Source organism: Pinus tabuliformis, chromosome 5_1 (genome assembly GCF_031772625.1).
Source record: "Pinus tabuliformis cultivar Carrire ecotype Pingquan chromosome 5_1, CPIR1, whole genome shotgun sequence".
In the NCBI taxonomy this organism is placed as follows: Eukaryota; Viridiplantae; Streptophyta; class Pinopsida; order Pinales; family Pinaceae; genus Pinus; species Pinus tabuliformis.
Genome location: NC_142305.1, coordinates 368,513,949 through 368,527,724, shown reverse-complemented (window position 1 = coordinate 368,527,724; position 13,776 = coordinate 368,513,949). Strand labels below are relative to the sequence as shown.

Below are 13,776 nucleotides of genomic sequence, written 5' to 3'. Positions count from 1 at the left end.
ATAGATTAATGGAGTAAATGTTTTCTTACATTAACAAGATAGCTCATTACATGGTTATGGAAAATGCACTGAAAATCGTAATAGAACAAGCTCATAATCAAACAAATAAATCTGATGCTCAGTAGGAATTCATACCACAGAAACAAGTGTAATTATACAGTAAAGCTATAAGGCTAGCAACTCATTAAGTCCAAAGGAGCATTCCGCTCGTGCTTTTCTTTTTATAATATGCAAATGTAAAAACGGGAAAGAAAACATTCTCGATTTCTTCTGGTGGAATAAACTGTAAATTTTAAACCGTAACAGAGGATTTCCTTCCGTCAACTAGAAGTGAGTAAATCATTTAGTTAAGTACTCAAGAAATAGAGATTCCGCTTAATCAGAGTATAATGAAATAACTGGGTGAATCCTCAAACTATAACTATTATCATATATGATTAATAGAAGCATTAAATAAATTAAAAAAACACGCAGACATTAACGAATACGATAAACAATCCTATGGAGCAATAAAACCCTTCCGTAGCTGATTAATGGAAAAGCTATATATATGCAGTATCATTAAAATAAGTAATGTTTAGGATCGAAATCTTACAACAGCAGAGTGCGACGGTCTATTGCATACAACCCAAATAGAGATAAAATCAAAAAAGGGGAATAAACCCTCGAATTCTTAAAAAACCCTCAAATTCTTGAAAGCCCTCAAATTCTGAATACATCGAAATATTAACTGTTCCAAAGGAGTTTTGTACCCATAAATTACAAAATCATAGATTAAACAGTATTTCGAACACACAAAGTAAAGCAACCTTAATCAACTTTGCGAATAACAAAATTGGCATTAACTATTTACACAATCTTCCTAGTAAAAGTTAAGAACCAGGTAGGCTCCGACCGAAAACCTCTGCCAATCGATTTATCGTAGGCATCAAAACCGTAGCAAATAAACTTGGTGAGTTTTAAGTGAATAGTTCCAACCTGTAAAAATTCGAGTAATGAATTAGCCCTGCGGACCTTGGAGGACGCGGGACTGACTCTATAAGAACCCCAATAAGGGCAGCACATTACCTGCAACAACACCAACATATCATTGTATAAGGTATGTAATATATCCATAAAGGAAATCATTAAAGAACGGAGCAGCCAACGGGAAACCTCACCTGCACACTGAAGGTCGGAGGTCCCATCCGGATACAGTCTGCCTGCATGGTATGAGAAAAAAACATTAATAGCATGCAGAAATAACTAAACAAAACTAAGAAACGATGCCGCGGAGTGTAATCTCACCTTTCTGTGGTCGGCTTCAAATTTCATTAAGCTTCGATGAACCAGAACAGTGTGGCGATGCCCCTGGACTTGAAGGGTTACCTATCAAACCATTATCATCCATGAGGCAATAAACGAGACAAGAAAAACAATTATTATGGAGCAAACCGTATAAATAGGGTATGTGTTTCATTACCTCGCCAAGAAGAACTTCCAGCCGAGACCATGGCTCTCGACCAAGAAGTTGCATGACAAATTGAACACCTGGTTGCTGAACCTATTGCAGAGCGGTCGAACCAGCAAACCCTCGAGTGCAAATGACTCTCCATACGGTCGGAGGCGGGAGCGGAGTAGTTGGAACAAACCTAAAACTACTCCACCATTGGATTTCCCCCAGACAGATCGACGGATGCAAGCGAGAACAGATATCGAGCCAAAGTCTCAGCGATGAATGGAGGCACGCCAAAGGACAGTCCAGATCGCGCTGCGTGGAGAGATGTACCCAGTGCATTTACACCAGAGAAGGAGGCATGCCAAAAGACAGCCCAGATCGCATTGCGTGGAGAGTTGTACCCGGTGCATTTACACCACAGAAAAGTGACGGGTTCAATGACTCGAGTGAGGCCATGTGCTTCTTTAATGCATGGCAGAGGCCTTAACGCGGGTTTTGTGTATTTAATATCACATATCAAAAACCAATTGAACGTGCCAAATGAAAACCTCAACGCCACCTAAACATAATAAATAATTTATGTGATAATTCGTCAGTTTAGACGTGATAAATAATTTTATTTATTATTATTATGTCTTTTGTAATGTTTAGGGTGTTACATAGGAACGGTAGGGGCTTTCCTTATATGAATTTTTAACCCAATCATGACAGCTACTGCCAAGAGTAAAATGTCGCAGCTTCATAGCTCGCATCTGTAGAGTTCTTATCTTTTATAGATTTTGCTTGCATGTGCATCTCTAGAGTTCTTATCTTGTATAGATTTTGCTTACATGTTGTAACATCTCCCGCGACTTGTTCTCATAAATTTTTATAGGTTCTGCTTAATATATTGATAGGTTTTGCTTGTGGTTGAAGCATCTCTCGAAATCACGTTTTCCGTCATGGAATCTGTAACAAGACAAGTCGACTTGTTTGAGGCGAAGGTTTGCGTAAAAGATAAATCCATAAGGAGGTCCAGACTAATGAAAGGAAAGAAATGGACGTTAATCGTTTAATAATCAAAACCAACGTTTATACAAACAAACGTTAAAGCATCCTCATTAACATGAACATTTTCGCGTGCGGGGAGAGGGGTCGGGGATTGCCAAGATGTTTGACATGAACATTGGTAAATGATAAAATCAATGAGGGGTTATCTCTTATACTTTTGGATCGTTTAATTGAAATTTTGTAATAAATTTTTATTTATTTATTATATATGAAAGGGCAATTTTTTCTCATTAAAAATGAGCTATCTTATAACACCTAAATGAATATAGTGTATTGAAGATTATTAAATTCTGGGTTAAATATTACTTAAAAAAATGATATAATAAAAAAACCTAATGAACCAAAAAACACCTTAAAAATCATATAAAGAGATTATTGAAACCACATAAATAAATTTTGAAATTATTTAAGAATTAAAATTGATAATCATATTATAAACGTTAAATATACACAAATAAATTTGGGCTTTATTGTTAAATTTGGGCTTTATTGTTATCTCTGCCTTAGATACTAGATAATATATTGGATTTTTGGTCAAATTCATATTAGTTTGGGTTTAACCAAATAAAATATACAAAATTTTTAAATTAAACATTACACTTTGAAATTTATTATTCTTCTAAAATAATTTTATTTATTTATTTTCAATGTGATTTGATATCAAATTTAACATATTATTATTCAATGCATTGATTTGTGAACTCTTACAATAATAGTGATATACATAATTTCAGTTTATAAAGTTTTATTCTAATGCATTTTGGGAAAAGCTTTCATATTCAAAAATAAATAGCAAGATAAATAAATATCAAAATATCAGAGGGTTGCACCCGGACGGAAATTATGGTTCAACTCTATTAGTGAAAACAAACACGTAAGGAAATTGACGGCTATTCAACCAAAATCATTTTTTTGGGAAATAAAAAAATCAAAGCACGCTTTTTAAAGACACAAAAGCAAATGCCCGTAGAGTAACAGGTGAGGAGCAGTGTTGAAGGCAAAGTTGTCGAGTCACGGAGCACATACGAAAAGTAATATACAACCGTACATCTTCACGTTAAGAAGAAACAAAACTGGTAAACGAGGCCAAATATCAACACCATTAGTTGGTAATGGAAATCCAAGTGATTTATACCAAAATAAAAATATCTAACCAGTCTTGAATTTGAAGTGAAATATTAACATTATTACCAACTCAAAGATACATGCGGTCTTGAATTTAAAGTGAAATATTAATATTATTACCAATTCAAATATGCATGCGGTCTTGAATTTAAAGTGAAATCTTAACATTATTAATTGGTAATGGCAGTCTTTATGATTTAATATCAAATAAAAATATGTAATCATGCTTGCAGTTTTGAATTTAAATATAATTTTAGTAAAATTAATAATTTTTTATTATTTAAATGATGTAAAATATTTTTAAAATATTTTAAATTATAAATTCAAATTTATAATTCTCACAAATTTAATGTTTTAATTAATATTTATAAAAATTATTAACATTTTTTATTAAATAGAAATATAAAAAATTAGACTATCTAATATTAAATTAAAAAAAAACTACTTTGAAGCCCCACCGGGTAGGCTAGTTGGTAATCACAATGCGGTGAAGTTCCTTAGAAAGGCGGGCTTCGTACTGAAGGTCACGAGTTCAAATTCCCCAGACTTGCCCTGGCTATGTATAGAGGGGCGTGGTTATAGAAGTAGCGATCAGAATCGACCCCCTGTAACGCCCGTGTGGCTGCCCTGTTGCGGATTCCACTGTTATATATATATATATATATATATATTAATTTTTTATATAATAAAATGTATAAATTACTTAAATATTTAAATTAATCAATTAAAATCTCAAATTCTATTATCTTCTCATATAATTATGATTAATATTACAAAATAAAATATAATATATTTTTTAATAACTTTACTTTCTTAATTTTATTAAACATAATTTAATTACATGTCAACGCTCAATAAAATAAAAATAGAAATCACCAAACAAAATAAAAATAGAATTCCTATAAAATTTAATATATTAACATTTTTCAATTATAATATTTAAAACATACAATTTTTTATTATAATTATTTTAATGTCATACGTACAGATATATACCTGGTTTAAATTTAATATTATTTTATATTAATTCAAAATTATATTTTATATTTTTATTGAAGATGTCCATTTTGCAAGTGTCATTTTGTTTTTAGATTTTTTATTATTATTTAATATATTATATGTTTTGTTTTGAATTTTTGTAAATTTATGGTAGAAATTTTTAGAACCAACAAATATGGTTTATTATGAATTTTCAATCTTGATAATTAGCTACAAGCCACACTTGCTCACTTTAAATGTAAATTTTTATAAGGAATCCAAAAAAAATTAAACAAAATGATAAGCCTTCTCTCTCAAATATTATAAACGTTGGTATGAAATTTTTGTTTTTTTTCAATTGTTTTATTTTTTTATATTATATATATATATATATATATAATAATTTCTTTGTTTACATAATAAAAATCTTTCTCAAAGTAAAAATCAAATTATTATCATTTACATATATATAGTAATTTTTTCTAAACTTGAATTCTTTTTTTTTAAATAAAATATATATTCTTAAGCAATAAGTTTACTTAATGTTTTTTAAATATGAAATTATCAATAACTTGATTTTTCAATTAATTTAATAATTTATTTATGAGTAGTGAATATTATCATAAAATATTATTTATTTATTTTTGAGAAAATTAATTTCTAAAAATGATGAACCTACATAACCTTTAGTGCAAGGCTATTACTTTTATATTTGTGCCAGAGTTTATCAAGTAAAAATGGAATATGATTACATAATTGATTAAAAGGTTCTAATTATTACCTACTAATGTTTTTTACCACACACACATATATATATATAGATATATTAGATTAAACTATGGTTTGAAAAAAATTACTATTCAATATTTTACATTATGCATATTTAATATTTTTTGTCACTATTTGCCACTTTTTTTTTTCTACTCACCATCCACTGGCATTTAACTTCTAACATAGCTTAGAGTGTTAATATTTTTTTTAATTGTGATGTACAATATGTTTGGAAAACATAAATTCTTGATCTCAATTTCAAGTTATAGTATTATAGGTAATGAATCTTTACCCCCATTAAAAAAAATGAGAAGTAGTAGAATTTTTATTCTTACTCTTAATATAGTAGTGTGCAAGTTCTCTCAAATTTTGTTGTGCTAAGATAGTGACTTCTAGGATGTATTTTAAGTGACAGTTGGTAGTAATAATGCTAAGATACTCAACGAGTTGGTACAAGTTTCAACCATCCAAGTATGCATAAGTACAAATTCCAACAATCCATATAAATAGAGTCCATGGGAACTACACATCAAAAAACATTCACACTTGTAATTTCATCACACAAAAATTTACCTCTGGTGGACCTTTGCATATATAAATAAAAAAGTAAAGACAAGTTAGTGCATATTCATCAAACAAATTTTTACTTCACGCTAACCTTCCCATATAAATAAAAAACCAGTGCTCCACGCAGACGTGTCCCCCACGGTCGGGCGCATGCATCCCTCGCACCCGGCACGGGGAGTCTACTTGGGGTGTGTTTCCCCACGCACCTTTTTTGGGGAGTCTCGGGGAGATGCAAGGGGGTGCGTTTCCCCAGTGTGGGAGTCTAGACTCCCGATAAAGGGTGCGTCTTAGTGTCCCCCTTCAAAAAAGGTGCTTCTGGGCGTCCCCCATTAAATTTGTCTAATAAGAGCCAAATTGAAAATTAAAAATAAAAAAATAAAAAATCATAACAATTAAAAAATTAAAAATTAAAAATAAATAAAACCAAAAAATATTAAATAACGTAAACCTAGGTTGAAGAAAATGAAACTTAAAACTTAATTGAAACATTCATTCTTCATTTCAAATTTCATTTGTCGATTTGTTGAATACGTTGAAGCCGCCGAGCCATCCTCCTGTCACTGCTAGGATCACTGAGCCCTATCAAGAGTCAATGCCACTTGGTCCAGTCTCGACCCTTGCGACACTTGCTCCAACCCGCAACTCAACCTCGCTACTTTGCCTGTGTGTTGTTGACCTGTGCCCATTGTTGTTGACCTGCTCCTTCGCCGACGTCAACCTCCAACTTGTGCCACCCTCCCATCGTTGCTGACCCTTGTGCCATGATGTTGTGGCCCGTCAACCCCCTCACTGAAATTTTGTTGTCGACCTCCTCATTCTTGCTCTTTCTCTCCTACAGGCTGCCATCAACCTCTAGGTAAACATTGCCTATTTTTTTAAAATTATTTTTGTTGTTGAACACTAAACAATGAACAATAGTGTAGTTTTTAAATTTTGTTTTTAAAATTATTTTTTTGTCGAACTATGAACAACGAACAGTACTGTAATTATTATTTTTTTTTAATGTTTAATCATAATGTTTTAAATTTTTAATAATTTTTAGATTTAATGAAAACACAGTGAATTGTTCACTGTAATTTAATTTAATTTTTAATATATAATAATGTTTCAGCTTTTAAATTTTAATAATTTAAATTTAATTCTAGTAGATTTGCATTGTAAATTTTAATTTACATGATGAGGTTTTCTTTTTTCTTTTTTTAAACCTTTCCTACAGGGCAGAAAAAAAAAAAAAAAAAAAAAAAACACAACAAGCTACAAGTGTAAAATGGTTGATTACAAAAGCATCAGAAACCACAGTGCCATTGACAGTGATAGTGATTATGATCTTTAAACAGAAAGTCGTCTTGGATCTGAAATCCCATCAACAATGAATGAAACTTATGGCAGTAGTGCAACTAGTGTTTCTCCCAATGCAACTGCAACCCTGTCAAAGTCATTAGCAGAATATGCAAATGGGACATTTAATCCAAGCAAACCTCTTTTGTTATATGTTACCATAATCACTGACTCTTCAACTCAACGAAAACCAGGAAAACAAAGAGATGGAACACACCATTGGAAATGAAATGTTTGTGGTCATTCTTGGGTTGTGAGTTATAGTCGAATCAAGATGCATCTTTTGGGTGTAGGTGGCAAAGGGGTTCATATATGTACAAAATTAACCTTATTTCAAAAATAAGAGCTCTTGAGAATGAAAATGGCAACAAATGCAAATGGCACCTTCTCAAGTAAAAATATCATGGCCCAAGCTCACCAAAATATTGATGAAGCCACAAGCTCCAATAGAAAATTAAAACAAATGAAAAATATGCGTCCACCATCTCCTGTTGGGACTAAGGATTCTCGTTCTTGTGCAGTGGGACAAACTCTTATAGGGATGTATGGTAAGTTGAATCGTGATGATACAGATGATGCCATTGGAAATTTTATTTTTTGTCAATGGCATTCCTTTCCATGTTAGTCGTTCTCCTTACTACAAGGAGATGGTCATGGAAATTGCAGTAGCAGGACCCTCATATGTGCCCTTAGGTGAACATAAGTTGAGGACAGTGATATTAGAAAGGAAAGTCGCTAATATTAATGTGCAAAAGGAAAATCTGAGGCAGATATGAGAGATGGAAAGTTGTTCTATCGTTGTGGATGGGTGGACAGACATTGCCAAACGTCCACTTATCAACATCATAGTTACTTGTCGAGAGGGGCCTTTCTTTCTTAGAGCTATCGATTGTTGTGGAAAGCGCAAAGATGTAGCTTTCCAATTTGAGCTTCTTTGTGATGCTATAGATGAGGTTGGATCTACAAATGCTGTACAGGTTGTGACAGATGCAACAATGTGTAGATCAACATGATTAATGATTCAAAGTAAATATAGTTATATTTTCTAGACCCCTCGCTGTGTGCATGCGCTCAATAATGCATTGAAAGACATTTTCAAAATTGAGTAGGTAACTAACTTGGTGACAGTTGCAAGAAATGTGCAGATGTTTATTTGCAATCACCATACCTCTTTAGCCATGTACAGGTGTCATGCCAGGAAGGAATTCCTCAAGCCTACTAATACCAGATATGCTAGTTATTTTATTTTATTAGAGAGGATGTTGGAGGTGCAGTCAACATTGCAGGCCATGATTGTGACTCCAGATTGGAATAGATGGGCAAAATACAAGACGAGGAAGTAAAGAAAGTCAGGATTCAGATATTGGATAATTATAGGTGGACAGATTGTGGTTATTTGGTGTCAATTTTACATCCTATAGTTGATGTCATTTGCTACACTGGCAAAGATTCTCCAACTCTTGGAGAAATATATGAGACTTTTGATAGTAAGTTGGATCAAGTAAGTGTGGCCATTCATGAGAAAGATCATTCCTTAGAGTTCTATACAACCCAAATTTGACCCATTATACAATGTAGGTAGGATCGAATGAATACACCTTTGCACATGGAAGCATATGCACTCAACCCAAAATGATATGTGGCAAGGAGTGGTAGAATTATTCCCATTGAAGATCCAGACGTCAAAAAGGGATTTCAAGTTGCCATTACAAATATGTATAATTCAGAAGAAGGGAGAACACTTAGGAGACAATGGATGCAATTTGCAAGTCTCATTGGTCCCTTCAACAAGCATGACGCAAGGGAAGATCACAATGATTTAGGCCATACTGACCCCATTGGTTGGTGGACCATGCATGGGGATGATACTACAGAGATCCAACAACTTGCTATTCGCTTATTATCTCAGATTGCTAGTTCTCTGCAACAAAGAGGAATTAGTCCACAAATAGCTTCACCCACTCTATCAAGAGGAATAGACTTTCCTCTAGGAGAGCATAGAAGCTAGTTGCAGTGCACAGTTCTCTACATCTTGCCCATAGGAAGACACCAGAGTTTCAGAAGGGACCAACAACATGACGGGATGTTGATCCAGAGGATAGTGCACAGATAAATGATGTGGATGGACCAGATGAGCTGCAACATGGTTTGGTTGGAGTTTCTTTGTTTACTCAAGAGAGTCACTCTGACTCAGATACTGACATTCCCAGTGATGGTCCTGATGACTTCATGCAACAGATGGATGTAGAGGACCAATCATTGAGATTAAGTCCTTGATACTGATTTATCATTTTATTTTCAGTGCTCATTATCCATTTTTACTTTTCAATTTTAATTTGAGTTGTGACACTTGATATTGATGACTTAACTCTTCACTCTTAACTATTTTTGAGTTTGAAACTTTGAGTTATATAAATTTAGTGTTCAAACTTTCAAAATATACTACTATGTTTTGCTTTCAATTTAGATTCTAGAATGATGAATGATGAATTTAATTTGTAAATCAATGTAGATTGTAGAATGATGAATCATTGAATGATGAATGATATGGATCAATGTATTTGAATATTTCATTATTGATTTTTAATTTTTTTTATGAATGTCATGGTATGTATGAATATTCAGTAATGATTACATGTCATATGAATGTTGTATGTATCAAAATGAATGATGAAGATAGATCAATGATTCAATTGTCTATTTAATATTTATGCTTTCATTATTGAACAATTAACAATGAATATGAACTTAAATTATATTTATATATATATATATATATATACCTCAATGTCTCCCCGCATCCTTGAAATTTCCCTAAAATTTGAGAGTACTCCCACACGTCCCCTTGTGCGACTCCCCACACCAAAGTCTTGATAGATTATCGTAAAAAACTAAAAAACAAGTTAACTAGCATTTGCACCTTATGTTGCAAAGGAAACGTCGTAAGGCATAGAGTGGGGAAGAATAGGGACATGTGAATGGACATTGTTGAAAGCAAGGATGGATGATAATGAGTTACAATTGCAATATTTAGTTATGTGTATTCTGAAAATGGAGATTTTGTAAATAATAATAGTTTGTGGAAGAATAGCGACATGTGAATGGACATTGTTGAAAGAAAGGGTGGATGATAATGAGTTTCAGTTGAAAGTATTAGTTATGTGTATTCTTAAAAGAGATTTAAGTAGCCAAAATATTTCAACCACTTAAAAGAGATTTAGGTAAAACCTAGAAAGTTAAAATAAAAAAACTTATGCTTTATACCATTTACTAAGATAAAAAAAAAATGGCAACACCTTGTGCTTGAGATATGGAATCTTCCAAGCACTTAAAAGAGATTTAGGTAAAATCCAGAAAGTAATAAAAAAAAACTTATGCTTTATACCATTTACTAAGATCAAAAAATGGTAACACCTTATGCTTGAGATATGGAAAAAACCCATAATGTTCATCTTGAAAGTTTTCTTTTCTATCAAGGCGTGGATTGATATGTTCAATAGATTCATAAACATGTAAAAGCCTCTTCTTAAAGAATATATAAACCTCCCAGGGTAAGAACCTAAGTTATGCTACACACTCTAACACTGTCTTTCCTCTCTATAATTCCCTAGAAACACTTGGTTGTAACCAAAAAGAAATCACTAATTCCATAGTGTTTAGATATAGTTTTAATGCAAGGGATATACATGAGTTATCCAAAATATTCATATGCTAGAACAATGAAATATTTTTTTCTTTTACATTTAGGTCATGGAGGCCTTGATATCTTTAATCAGAAACTATGAGCTTGATAACCTCTACTCATGGATGCATTCATACTCGATTGGAGCGATGAATTATTTTTTGAATTATTTGCATTGATATCTTTAAAATAAAAATCCATTCTAGACCTGTTGAATTTTTACATTAGCTTAAATATATCTCATTGCACTAACATCTTAAGCCTTTGTACTGGAAAAAAACATTCATATATAATGGAATTTGGAATGAGTGTCTTATTGATAAGGTAGCTAAAACAAAAAAGGGTAACACCTTATGCTTGAGATATGGAAATTATTTTTGCTTTTACATTTAGGTCATGCAGACGTTGATATCTTTAATCAAAAACTATGAGCTTGATAACCTCTACTCATGGATGTATTCATTGGAGCCATGAATTATTTTTTTAATTATTTGAATTATTTGTATGCCTTGATATCTTTAAAATAAAAATCCATCCTAGATCTATTGAATTTTTGCATTAGCTTAAATATATCTCATTGCACTAACATCTTAAGCCTTTGTAATGGAAAAAAACATTGCACTAACATCTTAAGCCTTTGTAATGGAAAAAAACATTCATATATAATGGAATTTGGAATGAGTGTCTTATTGATAAGGTAGTTAAAATCTTCCAACCACTTAAAAGAGATTTAAGTAGCCAAAATATTTCAACCACTTAAAAGAGATTTAGGTAAAACCTTGAAATTTAAAATAAAAAAACTTATGCTTTATACCATTTACTAAGATAAAAAAAAAATGGCAACACCTTGTGATTGAGATATGGAATCTTCCAGTCACTTAAAACAGATTTAGGTAAAACCCAGAAAGTAATAAAAAAACTTATGCTTTATACCATTTACTAAGATCAAAAAATGGTAACACCTTATGCTTGAGATATGGAAAAAACCCATAATGTTCATCTTCAAAGTTTCCTTTTCTATCAAGGTGTGGATTGATATGTTCAATAGATTCATAAACATGTAAAAGCCTCTTCTTAAAGAGGATATAAACCTCCCAAGGTAAGAACCTAAGTTATGCTACGCACTCTAACACTCTCTTTCCTCTCTATAATTCCCTAGAAACACTTAGTTGTAACCATAGTGTTTAGATATAGTTTTAATGCAAGGGATATACATGAGTTATCCAAAATATTCATATGCTAATGTTCTCATTTGGTTGCAGAGCCTTGTTTTGTCCTTAACTTATTCCAAACTCGTGTTGTATGAGATTTCAGGAGTTACACTCAAAACAATATTTCAGGGTGATAGAACATCTTGTGGTATCATTATCAGATTTTCCAAATCGACCTTCCAACTTTCTATCTTAGCCATTGTCCCCATGCATCAAATACATGTAGATTGAGAAGCAGGCAAGGGACTTGGAGGACAGTCAAATGGGCACTTTTGTATTTTGTTTCAGCAAGTTTTTTGAGTTTCTATCTTAGAAACTTGGTCTTTCTTAGTTGCAGATGATAGTATATTTGGATACCCAGTGGAGAGATAGGGTTATGGTCAACATTTCTGACCAATTGGACAACCTGCTATTTTGGAGAATGTATATTTTTAGAAATTGCTATTTTTATAAAGTGATGTGATTGACAGGATGAGGATGATTACATATTCAGGCACCCCTTTCCAGCAGCAAAATGTGTCTGGTTGCTGAAATTTTGAAGTCGCCAGAATGGTCTGAAAATTTATCTTGATACTCACTTTTATCTTATGTGCTCTGTATGGAGGAGCTATCTTTGGTATGTTGAATCCCTTATGTCTATTATTAGCTGAGATATTTTTGTACTCTAAGATTCTAATGCCTATTCTATAAAGGCTAAAGAGGTTGGGTAAAGCAAGGTTTGATCTCATTTTTTCAAGGAGTGATTTTTCTTCAATCCCTTACTTTTATTCCTTTACAATTTGATTGATTATGAGTGCATAATCTATCAGTGAGAGCTTGATATTAAATTGCATGCACATCATTGCATCCTTGAACACTATTGTGAGAAGGCACTCCAAAAGTTGTTGGATGCTCCCTGCAGTTCTTGTAGGTGAAGCTAGTTTCCCCCAAACTTTGTACTTACAAATTTGGAAATAAATAGACCATTTATTTGGCCACTACATCTCACTGATCCATTGCATCTCTTGATTTTCTTTGATCTCTTGAATAGATGCAAGATAGCCAGTAGGAATTACTAACCCTTGGCCAATTTTGTACACACCATAGGCCATAGGCTTTATGGCACTAATGTCATTATTCATAATTCTGTTATTAAAACTTGTTTTTTTTTTAGTTTTCCATATAGGAATCTTCCCTTTTTGGACAAGTTTCATGTTCTTAAAATGGATTTACATGCTTGTCAAGGTAAAAACCATCCTTAGGTGTCACCGTACAGTTTTCTTTGTAGTCCAGTGTGTTTAATTGCAGTTTACAACTCTAATATTTTGAATTACAGTGAACATTTATTATAGTTTGGCAGCATTATTCTTTGGAGTTTGCACTTTGCATACAATGCATAGAGATTCCCCTATGTGATTAGTGAGCACTAAGACAACGTGGTAGTATACACTCTCCCTTACTTCTGCTTGTGTGCAATTTCCTTTGTAGTCCAGTGTGTTTAATTGCAGGTTACAACCAAGCCGAACACTGAATTGGTGTATGAGAACACATTGTTTGTGGGGCAACGGACCCGCCTTTGTGCAGCGATTTGAGTGCTAAATATTATAGAGGTGTACATACTCTACCCCTCTGACTTT

The 13,776-nt window shown here is 32.6% G+C and overlaps 1 protein-coding gene across 2 annotated transcripts; it reads right to left on the bottom strand.

Moving 5' to 3' along the window:
• Nucleotides 1–639: 639 nt before the first annotated feature.
• On the bottom strand, nt 640–1,847 carry LOC149164977 (uncharacterized). Of its 2 annotated transcripts, none has more exons than XM_089431048.1 (4): nt 1,463–1,847; nt 1,288–1,368; nt 1,161–1,202; nt 640–1,068 (listed from the first exon to the last, which is right to left on the bottom strand). In XM_089431048.1, exons 1-4 carry the CDS (start codon nt 1,514–1,516, stop codon nt 850–852), a joined length of 396 nt encoding a protein of 131 aa, XP_089287174.1. In that variant the 5' UTR covers nt 1,517–1,847; the 3' UTR covers nt 640–849. The 2 variants fall into 2 exon arrangements, with proteins under 2 accessions (XP_089287174.1, XP_089287175.1); XM_089431049.1 differs by having other exon boundaries at nt 640–978; nt 1,463–1,846.
• Between the last annotated feature and the right edge of the window lie 11,929 nt (nt 1,848–13,776).